The sequence below is a fragment of the Myotis daubentonii genome, chromosome 3 (genome assembly GCF_963259705.1).
Source record: "Myotis daubentonii chromosome 3, mMyoDau2.1, whole genome shotgun sequence".
Classification (NCBI taxonomy): Eukaryota; Metazoa; Chordata; class Mammalia; order Chiroptera; family Vespertilionidae; genus Myotis; species Myotis daubentonii.
Genome location: NC_081842.1, coordinates 57,584,577 through 57,601,135, shown reverse-complemented (window position 1 = coordinate 57,601,135; position 16,559 = coordinate 57,584,577). Strand labels below are relative to the sequence as shown.

At 45.5% G+C, this 16,559-nt stretch overlaps 1 protein-coding gene across 1 annotated transcript in view; it reads right to left on the bottom strand.

The window, feature by feature from the left end:
- Positions 1–15,785, bottom strand: part of HACD2 (3-hydroxyacyl-CoA dehydratase 2) — an 85,815-nt gene extending 70,030 nt beyond the window's left edge. The window contains exons 1-2 of the mRNA XM_059687641.1: positions 15,562–15,785; positions 12,869–12,986 (exon numbers count right to left, since the gene is read on the bottom strand). Of these exons, the coding sequence (XP_059543624.1) occupies positions 12,869–12,986; positions 15,562–15,716 (273 nt within the window). The 5' untranslated portion in view covers positions 15,717–15,785. The remainder of the gene's footprint in view (positions 1–12,868; positions 12,987–15,561) is intronic.
- Between the last annotated feature and the right edge of the window lie 774 nt (positions 15,786–16,559).

Genomic DNA, 16,559 nt, shown 5'->3' with positions numbered 1-16,559 from the left:
TATTTCAAATCTTTGACTTGATTCTTGCAATCCTCTAGTCTGCTGTTGGATCTCTGTATATTATTCTTTATTTCAGTAAGTGTATGCTTAATTTCTAGTTGGTCTTTTTTCATAATCTCTAGGGTCTCACTAAATTTATTGGCAGTTTCTAGAAAATTCTTGAAAAACCTTATAACCGTGGTTTTAAACTCTATCCAGTCGTTTGCTTTCCTCCATTTCTGTCATTTGTGTCCTGTTTCTCTGTCTCTGCATTTTGGCTGCTTCCCTGCGTTGGTAGAGTGGTTTTGTGTGCTAGGTGTCCTATAGGGCCCAGTGGCGCAGCCTCCCCAATTACCTGAGGTGGGCACTCTTGGTGCACCCCTTTGTGGGTTTTGTGCACAGTCTTATTGTAGTTAAGCCTTGGTTGTTGTAGGTATCACCAAGAGGAATTGACCTCCAGGCCAATTGGCTGTGAGAATCAGCTGTGTCTACAGTGGGAGAACTTCTGTGCTGAACACACCCTTCTGGGGCAAGACTTGCTTCAGTGGGGCTTTGGTGCTCACTGAGTCTGCCCGCTGAGTGTGTCCCTTATGGATCTGAGGAGTTGTAATCTGGATGGTCCCACTCTGACCACTGGGTACACTGGCTCTTGGATCTCTAAGGAGGTGCTAATTTAGCCTCTGCCTGAGGCTACCCAGCAGGAGCTATGGAGAGATCTGCAGATTCCTCTTCTTTGTTTGGGCTTTGGAGGTGCCCAGATGAGGCCCAGCTGTGAAGCAATGCAAGCTGCTGTGGGGCCTTGGGCCTTCTTTTGGAAGTTCTGGGTCTCTCTGAACCAGCTGCAGTTTGTTAGGTAATTTTCAGATTGCAAAGGGCCAGGCCTTTCATATGCAAAAGCTTCTGCACACAGCTTGGGTGGGGCGGGGTCTCAGGGAATCAACAGGGTGGAGCAAGCAGCTTTGGCTGCTCCTCAGTCCTACCCTAAGAGGCCCGGCATCTCAGTGTCCCGGTAATCGCTGCAAGCACCTCTGAGAGAAAGCCGCCCTCGAGTTCCGACAGATGCCAAACAGTCCAGTTTCTCCCCGTATGAGTCTGGGTCCCCAGAGACTCGCCCGGAACTGGAGTTCAGAGCAGTCGGGAGCTTGAGACTCCCTCCCGATTGAAAAAGACAACCGTGTCCTCAGCTGCCAGCCCTTTCCACGTGTGCCTCCGTACCTCTGCACTTTACTTCCGCACCTCCTCTGAGTCTCAGTGTGCTTTTCTCTTTCCTTCTAGTTGTAGAATTTCCACTCAGCCAGCCTTCCTGTGGTTCTGGATGATGTCCGTTTTGTCTTTTAGTTGTATTTTTGAAGTGGTTGTGTGAGGCAGCAATTTCCGGTGTTTACCTATGCCGCCATCTTGGTTTCTCTCCAGGAAGTACAATATTATTGTCAGCTAGGTTTTATTCATTTATAAGTGTGGTGTCAAAATAATCCCAAAGATTATATCATGGGATGGGGTAAAAAGCAACTATCACAGAAAACATCCTTCTGCCTTGAAATCCTGCTGAGATATTCAATCTGTCTAGTTTATAAAAAGACCTTGGAATCCATTTTCTTTGATTGGTGTAATAAGGAATAGAAGATGGATTAGAAAACAACAACCAGTAATGCAAGAGGCAATAAAAGCAGCTGTATAATAGGTTGGGGATAGCTTTAGGATAAAACATAAAAACTACAGCAATCCCCCAAAAGGCAGTAATAAGAAATATTATTAAAATAGTCCATATGAAAGAAATCCAGTAAGACCCTTGCATGTCTCCACTAACTTAATAACTAAAATCTGAACAGGAACCTCAAATCTCCTGTTACATATTTTTAGTGTTTCATTGCTTTTGCAATAACACTATTGCACTGAAATCCTTTTCACCTAAATATGCAAGCTGGAAATGCTATAATACCTACAGTACAGAATGTGCCAAGTGAACAAATTACTCAATTATTTGGAGATGACACCTTTATTTCATTTAGGTTCCCTCTTCATACCAGCTGTGGTAGGCAGAATTCTAAAGGTAATTCCCCAAGATTCCTGTTCCTTGGTTATGCAATTAAACACTAATCTAGGTATTTTGCAAATGAAATTGAAGTCCCAAATCAACTGATTTTAAGGTATGGAGATTATATGGGTAGGCCTGACCCCACTATGTGATCCCTTTTAAAGCAGCATTTTCTCCAGCTGGTGGCAGGAGTTCAGAGATATTCAAAGAACAAGGATTCTATGAGCCTTGTTGGCTTCAAAGATGGAGGGGGCCATAGGCAAAGATTGGAGAGTAGCTTCTAGGAGCTAGGATAATGATCTCTAGCCTGACAGCCAGCAAGGAAATGGGGACTTCAGACTACGACCACAAGGAACAGGATTCTGCCAATAAACTAAATAAGCTGAGATACAGATTCTTCCCAAAGCCCCCCGAGTCAGCCTGGCTGACACCTTGATTTCTGTCTTGTAAGATCCTGAGCAGAGAACCCAGCCTCTTGACTTACTGAGCCATGGGCTAATAATAAATGAGCATTGTTTAAGTTGCTAAGTTTGTAATATTTTGTTATGCAGCAATAGAAAACGAAGACAACAACCATCTTCTAACTTAATAAGCTTTTTAACTTCTCATGAAGATGTTTTAGTATTAATATGTACAAGACTATCAATTTATATCTTTAGAGGGGTTAGCCTGGAGAGAATATACAAAGTTGGGGAGGGGAACGGGGATGCAGAATGAATCTTCACTGAGTTGGACTGTCTTAGGCATTGTAGCATATCTAGCAGTATCCCTATCCATTGTGGTGATCAAAATACCTTCACAATTTTCCAGAGTGCACTGTGGAGGGTGGGACTGCTCTTGTTGAGATCCACTGAGAATCACTGAACTAAACTAAGCATATTTCATTGGAAAAAAAACTTAGAAGACTTGCCAGAGTCAAAATCTCTCTTGAAATTGTGTGGTAAACAGTTCTCTCCTCTTTTTGTCTTAAATCTTTCTTCTTGAAAATATTACATATGTCCCCTTTTCCCCCCACTGACCTTTTGAACCCTTATATTTCACCTACTTGCAACAGGCTAATTTTAGTTTTAAATTTTAACCTCAACAACACTAATGCCATTTTCCACAATAGGTTATTTAGAAACATCTTTTCTAAAAAAATTTTCATTGTTAGATTGGCCTTCCTTTGTTCACTTACTATCATTCTTTCCACTTCATTCTACCCTGATAAAAGCTGAAATATCTCATGAAATTCTATGTGACATCTTCCAATATGTACTATGGTCTAAAGCTGTACTACCCAGCTGTTCTGTTGTTCAGATTCCACCAATACACATGTGCCTGTTCAAATTTAAATAAAAAGTAAATAAAATTAAAGTTTCTCTATCCCACCAGCCACATTTCAAAGGCTCAATAGCCACATATGACTAGTGGCTACTGTTAACAGACAGCACATATTTGGAATGTTACCACTGCAGAAAGTTCCACTGGACAATGCTCAAGACTTGGTTAATTGTATTTCTTTATTATACTCTGAGTGGCCAGATTATTATGACCACCTGACATTTGTAGGCAAATTAGCTATAATTTCGTGCTGAAGTTGCTAGAGGGCCAGACCATTATAAATAGGGAAGCAGGTTGTTTACCATCACAGTAGAAGTGATTTTTTTTCTGAAGATATGGGTAAACAACGTGATTTAACAGCCTTTGAACATGGGATATATTTGAACATGAGTGGCCAGATTATTATGACCACCTGATGTTTGTAGGCAAATTAGCCATACACTGCATCGTATGGGATATGGAAGCCGAAGGCCTGTTCGAACACCTTTGCTGTCTGCAGTTACCAAGATAAAACACCTCCAATTCACACAGGAACACAAGGATTGGACAGTCAAGCATTGGAAAAAAGTCATGTGGTCCGATGAATCACGTTTCCGGTTGCATCATGCAGATGGCAGAGTGAGAATTTGGCGGAAACAACATGAAAGCATGCACCCCACATGCATGAGTACAACCCTTCAAGCCGGTGGGGGCAGTGTTATGATTTGGGGCATGTTTTCCTGGCATGATTGGGCCCTTTAATTCGTGTGGAACGTCTGAATAGCACAACATACCTAAATATCGTTGCTGATCAAGTTCATCCAATCATGTTGATGGCGTATCCCAATGGAGATGGCTTCTTCCAACAAGACAATGTGCCATGCCACGATGCTCGTATTGTGCAGGAGTGGTTTCAAGAACATGAGGGAGACTTTACCTTGCTTAGGTAGCCCCCACAATCACCAGATCTCAATCCAATTGAGCATTTGTGGGATGAAGTTAAAAGAGCCATCAGGCAGCTGGTTCCACAACCATCAAATCTCACAGAACTGGACAGTGCTATTCATCAGGCATGGTGTTAGATTTCTCACATCACCTTTCAACATCTCGTGGAAGTCAATGCCAAGAAGAATCGCTGCAGTATTGAAGGCAAAAGGTGGCCCAACGAAGTACTGATAGGGTGGTCATAATGATCTGGCCACTCATGTTCAAATATATCCCATGTTCAAAGGCTGTTAAATCACGTTGTTTACCCATATCTTCAGAAAAAAAAAAATCACTTCTACTGTCATGGTAAACAATCTGCCTCCCTATTTATAATGGTCTGACCCTCTAGCAACTTCAGTGCGAAATTATAGTTAATTTGTCTACAAACATCAGGCGGTCATAATAATCTGGCCACTCAGTGTATAACAGTTAAATATCCTTTGATAAGGTTCTTTCAAAGTTTCATTACTTTTTGTGGGTGTTTTTACTATTACATTTTAAGATCTTCTCTTTTTTGCTAGAAATCACTTATCTTTGTTTTAAGTTTAAAAATTTAACAAATAGATGCCTAGGAAGGGAAGGGATTTCTTGTCTTCAAAAACAGCTCCTATGTGGAACTCTACATGCTCTCAATAACCATAGTGTCTTTCAGTTCAGAAAAGTTTTCTATAATTTCCCCCAATTACTTAAGAATTATACATTCCAACCTTTTCTACTTCTGGTAGCCTTACTAATTGACAAACTGCATGCCCTCAATCTGTTTTCTAGATACAATATTGCCTTATTAGTCCATTGAGTTTCACTACTTTTCTATATATTTTGATTTTCTGTTGTTCAGATTCCACTAATACACAATATCTCTGATGTGCTTGGCACTACTATTTTGTAATGTTCTCTTTTACTTTTCAATAGTGAACTCTGAAAATTCCCAGTGGCTTCTGCTCTGTAACCTACTTTATCTGAGATCTTAACTGGGAACTCCTGCTTTTCTTGAATATTCAGTATCACCTATCTCTCTGCACTAAGGCCTCCCTTCCTGCCCTGACTGCCACCATCAATATTTTCAGTCCTTTTTAAATTTCAGTACATTTCTTTCTATAGTCACTAACTTCTTTTAATACCATAACAATTTGCTTCTACGTACCTCAGTTGTCAAGAGTGAGGCCTGTGTGGGTGGGCTCCTATTTCCCACAGACTCCCCTTTCCCTTCTAATGTTGTGACACTTATCAATTATACCCAAGTTCTATTTTCCCTCTGGTTTTCATGTTGTTTTTGAAGCTGGCTTTTCTGGTTTGTTGTCATTCCTGCCTATGTTAGCTACTTCCACTATGACTTGCTCTGCTGGCTTTTCAGAAATCTCTCTTAGAGGTCTGTTTTCTCAAATCAAGTCTTCAGAATAAAAAGGTAGTTCTGAGAAAGACAAATGTCACATGATCTCACTTACTTGTGGAATCAAATGAAAAAAATGAACGGACCAAAATAAGACCCAAAGCATGGAGGCATAGAACAGACTGACATACCTCGGTGTGGGGGTTGGGAGGAAGAGAAGAGATAAAACAAAGAACTTATATACAGTGGGGCCTTGACTTACGAGTTTAATTCGTTCCGAGACCGAGCTCGTTAACTCAAATTACTCTGTCAACTCAATGCTGGTATCTCAAAAGACTCCTTAGTCGGGACACTCGTAAGTCAAGGCCCCACTGTACTCACTAGAAGCCTGATGCACAAAATTCATGCATGGAGAGGGACCTGCACCCACTCCAATCGGGGACTCCTCAGGGGATGTCCGAATGCTGGTTTAGGCCTGATCCCGGCGGTCGGACACCCCTCTCACAATCTGGGACTGCTGGTTCCTAACCACTCACCTGCCTGCCTGCCTAATTGCCCCTAACCCTTCTGCCTGCCCGATCATCCTAACCTCTCTGCCTGCCTGCCTGATCACCCCTAACTGCCTATGCCTGCCTGTCTGATCGCCCCTATCTGCCCTCCCCTGCTGGCCTGATCGAGCCCCCAACTGCTCTCCCCTGTCGACCTGATCTCACCCTCAACTTCCTCTGCCTGCCTGATCACCTCTAACTGCCCTCCCTTGCCGGCCTGATCTCACCCCCAACTGCTCTCCCCTGCTGTCCTGATCACCCCTAACTGCCTCTGCCTGCCTGATCACCCCTAACTGCCCTCCCCTGTCAACCTGATCTCGCTTCCAACTGCCCTCCCGTGCAGGCCTGATCTCACCAACTGCCCTCCTCTGCCAGCCAATTTGGTTCTCATTGGTCAGTTTCTATGCCAGTCAGCATTAAAGGCTCCGCCTCTTAGGTAGCCATTGGCTCCTTACATTCACCCAGATTTGGTTCTGATTAGTCAGTTTCTATGCCAGTTGGTGTCAAAAGCTCTGCCTCTTAGGCAGCCATTGGCTCCTTACATTCACCCAGGTTTGGTTCTGATTGGTCAGTTTCTATACCAGTCAGCATCTCTGGGCCTATCAATGGGGCCTGATCAGAAGGGCGAGGCTGATCAGCAGCCCCGGTGGAGGCCTGGAGAGAAATGGAGGTGTGGCTGTTGGCCAGGCCGGGAGAGAAAGAGAGGCAAGTTCTGATCAATGGCTGCCACAGAGGCTATGGATCAGACCCTGCCTCTTTCTCTGCAGGCCTCTCTCCGGGCCTGATCCGCAGCCCCCTAGGCAGTCAGTGCTGTGTTGGGGCACCTGCAGCGGCCCCAGTCAGTGCTGGGTTGTGGCAAACCTTTGGTTGAATCTTTGGTCGTAATTGGTCATTAGGACCCTGGCTCTTTATTATATAGATACTAGAGGCCCAGTGCACGGATTCATGCACCAGTGGGGTCCCTCAGCCTGGCCTGTGCCCTCTTGCATCCCTGCGGAGATCAGGCTGGTCCGACATCCCCCCACCGAGGGATGTAGCAGTGCGGGAAGTGGCAGGTGGCCGGGAAGGAGCCTGAGCCCAGGCCGGGTGCAGCTCCCACTCATCCCAGCCCAGGGGTGCCTGCCTCTGCTGCTGCTGCTGCTTGGTAGCGCTGCCCTGGAGGTGGGAGAGGCTCATGCCACTGAAGCTGTGCTCGCCAGCCATGAGCCCAGCATCTGATACCACTGGTCAGCTGAGCAGCACTCCCACTGTGGGAGTGCACTGACCACCAGGGGGCAGCTCCTGCATTGAGCGTCTGCCCCCTGGTGGTCAGTGCGCATCATCTGCTCGGCCGCTTAGGGTTTTATATATATAGATGCATAGCCACAGGGGCACAGGGGCAATAGGAGGTGAAGACTTGGGGGTGAGTAAAGACTGTCAATCACAGGCATATCCAATCATAAGTATTTGAAAGTGTCTGCTACAATTACAGTTTTATGTTAACTAAACATATTCAGAAGTCTGAATTCTCTCAAAAATAAATTTAAACTGACATAATGTAGCATCAATCTACTAATTTCTAAACTTTCACTCTACTCTTAACAAAGCTGCAAACGTAAGAATCTGTCCTTACCCCTAAATATCATGAATCCCAAATAAGAATGAAGTAAAAAGGAAACTTATCATTATAGGTCATTATAGATTTACTAGAGACCTGGTACATGAAATTCCTGCACGGGGGCGGAGGGGAGGAGGAGGTCCTTCAGCCTGGCCTGTGTCCTCTTGCCTCTCGCAGTCCAGGAGCCCTCAGGGGGATGTCCGACTGCTGTGGAGGTGGGAGAGGCTACCACCTCCACAGCTGTGCTCTCCAGCAGTGAGCCCGGCTTCTGGCTGAGCAGCACTCCCCCTGTGGGAGTGCACTGACCACCAGGGGGCAGCTCCTGCGTTGAGCATCTGCCCCTGGTGGTCAGTGCACATCATAACAACCAGTCATTCATTGTTCAGTCAATTTGCCTATTATATAGGATGGCATTTTTTAAAAACTGAGATATAATTCACAGACCATAAAATTCACCCATTTAAAGTGTACAGTTCTGTGGCTTTTAGTAAGTCCACCAGGTTGTACAACCGTCACCACTATCCAATTCTGTAATATTTTCATCACCTTAAGAATAAATCCTGTACCCATTACCAGTCACTCCCCACAACCCCTGGCAACCAACAAGCTACTTTCTGTCTCTTCTCTGGTTTCTCTTCAGATCGTATAAATCTTTCGCCTTTTACTTTCTGTCTCTATGGATTTGCCTATTCTGGACATTTCATATAAATGGAATCACACAATGTGGCTTTTTGTGCCTGGCTTCTTTCTTTCACAGAGCATGTTTTCAAGATTCACCCATGTTATAATATGTACTAGTAATTCATTTTATGGTACAGAGATATCTCACTTTGATTATATGGTACACTAGGGGCCCGGTGCACGAAATTCGTGCACTGGGTGTGTGTGTGTGGGGGGAGTGTCCCTCAGCCCAGCCTGCCCCCTCTCACATACTGGGAGGTCTCAGGCGTTGACCCCAGCCCAGGCCTGACGCCTCTGACAGAGGCATCAGGCCTGGGCTGGGGGCAGAACCAGTGATGGGGGGAAATGAGGGTCCCCTGCTGGGCGGGAGAGCGGGTTGGGGGCGAGTCGCCCTGCCGGCCCGCGTGATCGGGTCCCGGGCGACCACCAGCACTCACGCCCCCAACCCACTCTCCCGGGTTGAGGGCGTGAGTGCAGGCAGATGCCGCAGCCGCCCCGCCCGCTCGCGTCCCGGTTTGCCGGCCGGATCGGGTCCCGGGCGACCGCTGCAGCCGCCCCGCAGGCCCGCGTGATTGGGTCCCGGGCGACCACCGGCACTCACGCCGCAGCCGCCCCACGTCCGGGTTTGCCGGCCGGATCGGGTCCCGGGCGACCGCTGGCACTCACACCCCCTACCTGCTCTCGCGGGTTGGCGGCGTGAGTGCGGGCGGACGCCGCAGCCGCCTCGCCGGCCCGCGTCCAAGTCTACCGGCGGGATCAGGTCTCGGGCACTCACACCCCCAACCCGCTCTCTCATGGCGCTGTACCATCCTGCCTGCAATATGCAAATTAGCCGCCATCTTTTTTGGCGGTTAACTGCCATCATAGTTGGCAGTTAATTTGCATACCTCACTGATTAGCCAATGAAAAAGGTATCGGTCGTACGCCAATTACCATTTTTCTCTTTTATTAGTATAGGATGATGGCATCTTTAAATATATTTTTGTTACCTATGTTAATTAGACCTCAGAATTAGCCAATACTCTGCAACACAGACTGTATTTGTTCACATATTGATCTCTTGGCTCACAGATTATCAATATTTACTTTCTGTCAATTTATAAATTATCTCATACACTATCATCTTCCTTGTATTGTATCTCAGTACTTTGGTAAATACTGCTTGGGCTTTCTACCTAACACCCCTTTTCTAGAAATCACCTCTCCTTTCCAACTTCTATGTAATGAATGTAACCTTGCTCCTGTATGCATGTGATTGGTCCAGGAATAAGCTCCTGATTCAAACTGGATAAATTAGGCCCTTCACTGGGAATGTGGAATTCGGGGTAAGATTCAGTTTCCAACTAGCTGCTCTTTTGATTGCAGGAACTGCAACCTCAGGGGCTTTTCTGTTACCATTGTCTGTTATGTAAACTAAGAAACCAAAAAAACTAGTTTGCAAGAAGACAAGAAAGAATTAGAGACAAAGAGAGAGTGAACAGCAGAGGTAAGGGACTGAGCTAGAACTCCTGGGTTCCCTATGGTGCTCCAGTCCCTGACTGCAGGCCATTCCTAGGACCCAGTGTCATCCCTGCCCTTGGATTCCATGGAACATCCTATATCTTATCATAAATCTCCTTTATTGTATAAGTTAGTTAAGGAGGTTCTGTAATTTCTAGCCAAAGGACCTATTATAATCATCTACCCAATAAGATTTTAAGCTTTTTATTAAAAGCCTTGTAGCAAAGGCTCAATATCCACAGCACCCATTACAGCGACTCAAACACATACTTAAATTATCACCCTTGGAATAATTTGAAAACGTTTTCTATAAAAAATACTCAAGACATTCTTAGATGACTATGAACTAAAAAATTAGAAAAGCTATATTACTGTAACACCAAATCAATATATCCTTGCACCCATTTTGCAAAAAAATTATAATTTCCTCAGAAACGAAATTGTCTTTTTGTATTACACCACGACATGCCCATTTGTACTTGCTTGGTAAATGTTTCAAAATCTTTTAAAAGGCAGTGTTATATTTTCCTAAGGTTTGAAGTTCCCGGAGAACAAGTAATCTCTATTTTCTTTTCAAGCAAACACCCACAGAACCTTCTAAATATTCAGCATAGTGACACAATGAGTAGCTGACCTCCCTGCATTCATTTTCTCTTCCTGTAAACAAGCTATACTGTCATGCACTAATAGTTCCCATAAGGATAACCCATCTTTAAATACTATGCACATGTAATTATTGTACAATGTAAGTTGGGGGGACAATATAACACTCCCAAGCGACAACACAAGCAGTGGTTTTAGTAAGGCTGAGTAGTCTCCTATAATCACTGCTAATTCTCTGCATATTCCTGGGAGTCTTCACTTCATTATGCAGAGTTCTTTCCCCAAAAAGCAAACCCAGGATTTGCTACCTATTTGCTTCTCAGTGGGAATAACAGAGATAAAACCAAAAATTCAAATTATTTCCTTAAATCCCTGTTTAAAATTCAATAGGGATAACCCTGGATTAATCCTTCAAAGTCTATGATTTGATTCCTGAGTGGATTTTGTATCATACTATTTAATGTCACCATCTTTCCTAAGATATACTTACATTTTTTAAATAATATCTCCAATATTATAAAGTCTTACAGAGATAGAATCCCCTTTAAATTATTAAAGTATTACAACTTTTTTTTTAATCCTCACCCAAGGATATATATTTATTGACTTTAGAGCAAGGAATGGGGAGGGAGTGCGAAAGAGAAACTTCACATGTACCCAGACTGGGGATCAATCCTGCAACCTGGGTATGTGTCCTGACTAGGAATCAAACCCATGACTTTTCAGTGTACAGGACAACACTTCAACCAACTGAGCCACACTGGCCAAGGCAAAGTATTCCAACTTCTTGCTGTATTAAGGACTGGGTCAGTTTCTGATGGTTTTGATCCAAACTTGCTTCTTTATAGCCTGACAATATTGTGTTAACCAAAGCTCTGGAAGACAAAGCACTACTCAATTACTACTGCTCCTTCCAAAAAAACTGCAAGACTCTAAGTTCAAAAAATGGCCCACACTAGGATTTGGTGGTTTCCTCAGACTCAAACTATTAGGGCAGGAAAGAGCTTTGGAATTCTACTTTACCCTAATTATTTTACAAATGAGAAAATGGGACGAACAAGAGATAAATGACTTGCCCAAATTCACAATGAAATAATAGGTAGGACCAGCATACTTAGAATACAGGCACTCCGACTCCAGTTGGAACTCATTTCATCATATCATCTACCAAAACTGTGTAATATAGACAGTATTGAAATCTCTCTGCCTCCTGAGAGGAAAGAACAAAAACTACAGTTTTCTGCTTACAAATGAGAGGGTGAGAGGCTGAGGTATCACATCTTATTTCATGGAAGTAAATGTTTTCTTAAATATCCTTCCGAATGTTATAACGGGCTTGCCCTGTAGGCTAAGTAAAATGAAATGAAATACCAAATCTCTTCAACCAGAAGGTTTTTCACCATAATAAACTTTTGGTAGCTATTGACTTTGTGTGCCCAAAGCTACCCCCATTTCCCCTTTCCTAGTCCTGCCTAACCACTGGCAAGAGCGACTGGTCTAAGCAAGGCCAACCAGAATCCTTTCCTAAAACTGTGACACAGATACTGTGAAAATAAACCCCTCTCTGTTTCCTACCATTTGGAGAAGCCAGCATGCAGTGGGAGAGTCTAAGACCAACATTCAAGGAGAAATAGAGATACGCCGAGAGAGATGGAAAGAGTGTGGCAACGTCAAATCCTTGGTTCTCATTGCTGAGCTGGTTCCTTTGATTTTGTAAGTTAAATCTGTATCTTTATCAACCACAGAAACCAGTAACCTCCTTTTTTGCTTAAAATACTTTGAATTGGGTTTCGGTCACTTGCAGCTCTAAAATCTTAACATATACTGACCCCAGGAGGCAGGATTGGAGATACATTAACCTTAATATAGGAAAATTAATAAGCTTTTGTTAAAAATTTTTTTACATTGGATAACTTTAAACAGGTCCACTATTTCTTACATCTACCACTCCCGACATTCTATACCCAACAATTTCCTGCTTCCATTATATGCCTGCCCCTGAAAGTATCTGAGGTTGCTAACACTTCCCTAAGATGTCCCTAGAAGCTTAAAAAACCCAATATAAGCTTGTTTCATTTGACTTCCAACAGAAGTAGAATGTAAAAGAGATTCCAGGTAATACAAGTTAAATGAGACTGTACTTTAACATGGTCTAGGTATCACCATTATAGTATACTATAAGGCAAGTCTTCAAAATTTAAAGCAAACCCAACAGATATGGCTACTTCACTATAATTTAGTAGCATGTTTTTCTTTTATAAGAATAGAAATCAACAACAACAACAACAACAAATCTCAGGACCTACCTCCAATAAGGCTCCAGTTTGGAAGAATTTCAAAGGCTTTTCAATGGAATAATAAAGGCTATGATAGCTGCCCTTAGCCAGGTATGCTCTCACCAGACCAACTGCTATAACAAGCCATCTAAGAAAAAGAGAAAAAGAGAAATCAGAAAAAAAATAAAAGAAGCTAAGTAGGATTTAAGGTAATAGGAAGATGTGGTAACAACAGATATTGCTAGAGGTGACTTCAAGAATCAGTGTCCTGGATTTATCAACTATAGCTCTCAAATGCCAACAGAAATGTTGCACTGTACCAAGAGTGCTCTGCAAAAGCACAGTGGCACCTCACCCATCTGGAGCTCGGCTTTTTTGCAACCTTGCCTGTTGAGAACAAGGCCAAAATGAAGGGACTAAGCTAAAGCAGTCTCTGAGCAGCTAAAGTAAGTGCCAAAGGGTCTAAGATAAGAGGGAAAAAAAAGTGTTAAAGGAAAAATTTAAATGGCTTGTGTAATAATGGGTGGAGAGAAGATGTTTTAAGTCATTTTTACAAGTATCTCACTGAAACATACCCATATCTTAAAATCTATCCTTTTTAAATTGCAAATGAAATAAGAATACATTGTGGGGGTTTTTAAAGAATAAAAGGGTTTTTTTAGTTTGAATTTCCCAAAATCAATTCATTAAAGAAATCCAAATCAATACCAAAAGCAAAACAGGAAAGCACTTAGGTGTATGTAACTGTAAACGTTACATTTCTGTTCTACTGTCCTTTTCAAAAAAAAAAAAAAAAATTTCTCAGGCCCAGAAATATTTTTTCATTTAAGTTCCATAATAAAATGAACAGACCTTTATTAAGGTATGTCTCCTTGAAGGCAGTAACAGATTTACCTATATGTAAAATCTCAACTATGTATTGCAGCATTGCATGTTATTTCTACAAAATGTCATACAAAGACATCAAATAGTTTGTAAAAGAAAAAATGAACTCCTTAATGGTGTCATGCTGTATCTAATGAAAAAAGCTTACTGTACTCTCACAGTTCTAATTCCTCTTCCTAGATATCACTCCTTACCCTCCACCCCTTGTCTACATTCATTGTCCAGGAGTAATGACTTATTTTCTTCTTCCCCAATGTACCCTAAAATCCCTCTCCAGGTCCAGTGTTCTCAACAATGCCCTTGGCTAAGGCAAGGATTTTACATATAAATATAAATACGCACAGTTCTGAATAGTTTTAAAATCACTGTGACCATTTATGTGACAAAGAAAACTTGCATCTGTAATATTTCTTCATTGGCCTGTGTGTTCTAGATCCAGATCTAATAGGAACTAGTTCGGTGACCTCGTCAAGCAAGTCACAACTTCTCGGAGCCCAGGTTGCAACACTGGCCATTTCTAACACTAGCAATAAAGCCCATGATCTTCCCAAGATGTTAATACTTAATGTGACATTAGCATTTGTGTTTAAAAATAGGCGTGGGGAAGGGGGGAAATACATGTACATTTTCACTTATATCAGCATGGGAAGGATACACAAAGTAAGCTGCCCCCAGGGAGGGGGTCTGGGTGGAAGGGAAGGCTGAGAGGGAAGATTTTCCCTGCACAGCCTGTATATAGGGTGTCCAAAAATGGATACACACACTCTGAATAAAAGCAGTGTTTATTAAAATCGAGCTATCAGCTGTTAGTGTGCATACTTTATTGGGGACTCTGTATATTTCAAATTTTGCACCCGCCATTGCAAAAATAAATAAAAATGGATGTTCCCTATACAGTTCTTCCAAGTTTCCTGTATGTTTGAAAGTTTCACAATAAACAGGTTAAGGAAAACGTTTTACATATGCATCACATTTAAAAATATGTAAGGAATAGTCTGATCCTGTGATCCATCCCACCCAAAATCTTGGGATCAAAGACTTGGAGAAACCTGGGAGAGCCCAACTCTTTAGTTTTGCAGATGAAAAAAAACAAAAAACAAAAAAAACGGAGGCCAAGAGAAATAAAGTAATTTATCCAAGGTTGCACAACTAGTTAGTGCCAGAACTAGAACTAAACCGCCGCCGTGGCAGGAATGGACAGACAGGAGGGAGAAAGGAGAGGAAGGAAGGAAGCGGTTCGGTGGGTCCATTCCCTCCTCCCCAGCAGCTCTGCCCTCCACCGCCAGCGCCTTCCCCACCCCAATCAGCCTTCAAAAGCCTCAACTCGTCTAAGGCACAGCTCTGCTCATGTCACCGGTCAGAAAACTTTGAAGGCTTCCCCCTTCCTCCCGATTCTGTCGGGCTCAGCCTGGATTTTGAAAACAGCCGCCTAAAGGCACGGTCCCTCCGCAGCCAAGCGTCCTCCACCCGCTCGGAGGAAACGGCTCGCCATCCGCGCCCGGCCGCCCGCTCTCCGCGCCGCAGGGACCGGCGCCCGGCACACCGCCCCCCACCCCGGCAGGGGACCAGCCCACCCGGCCTCCGAGGCCCGCGGACCTGCGCCCGGGCAGCCTGCCCCGCGCCCCGTGGGGCCCCGAACTCCAGCTCGGGCCGCGCCCGCCGCCTGGGAACTCGCTGGGCCCCCGCCCAGGCGGGAGTCGGGGCAGCGCCGGCGTCCAAGTGCCGGGTCCCGGGCCGCCGGCTGCGCTGTGCGCGGTGGGCCCGGCCCGGCCGCTCCGCCCGCCGCAGAGCCCCTGGCCGGCCCGGCTCGCTCCCCGCCGCCCGAGCCCCAGCCTCACCCCGCCGTCATCACCACATTGTAGATGACCAGGTACGCCGTGGCCAAAGGCCCCGGGCCCCTTTTCTTCCGCGCGCCGCTGGCCTCGCCGGCCCCGGCCCGGGCCCCGCCGCCCCCATTCCCTTTGGTCGCTGCAGTCGCCGCCGCTGCCGCCATGTCAAGTGCCAAGAGCTCGCTCTCAGCGGGAGCACCACCGCCCGCCCGGACTCAGGCCTGCGAGGAGGCGGGGGGCGGGGCGGGGGCGGGGCGGAGGGCGGGGGCGGGGCCAGAGACCGCGCCCACGGCGGCCGCCATCTTGGAGGAGGGCAAAGATGCTCCTGCGCTCCCTGCCCAGCGGTTCGCCTCCATCGCTACCGCCATCTTGGATCAGGGCGACCCCCGCCTCTTTCCCGCGCCTGCTACTCGCCTCCGGCGCCATCTTGGGTAGGTCCCCGTTTCTGCCATCGGGATGCTTGGTCTGCTCTGCCGGTTCTCTCATCTGTAACTTCCGCCCACATGTTGGATGAAGAAAATGAGGCTTTCGTCCTGTCTTCTTAGCTTGACTTCTCCCAACGATCCTACCTTCGCTTCCATGTAGCGATGGAGGAACCGGCCACTTGGGGTCCAGAGGCTGGGCGGGAAGGGCGCCTCTGTCAGGTGCTCTCTGCCCCTTAAGCGGTCGCCAGGCCGAGGATTGTGTCCTAAGGCGTCTTCCCTACCGTTTGCGTTTAAGTTGCAGCAGAGAGTGTGCGGGAGACGTCCGGTTAGTCAGCGCGCAGCCTCAGTCGGCGAGGGCCACGAGGGCCTGGGGTGCATTCTAGTGCCTCTTCCAGCCCCGACACACGGGCTTCCTGTGGCCGTGGGGCTCCCCGTGGCCGAGGGGTTCCCCATGGCCGAGGGGCTCCCCGTGGCCGAGGGGCTCCCCGTGGCTGTGGGCTCCCCGTGGCTATGGGCTCCCTGTGGCTGTGGGGCTCCCCGTGGCTGTGGGCTCCCTGTGGCTGTGGGCTCCCCGTGGCTGTG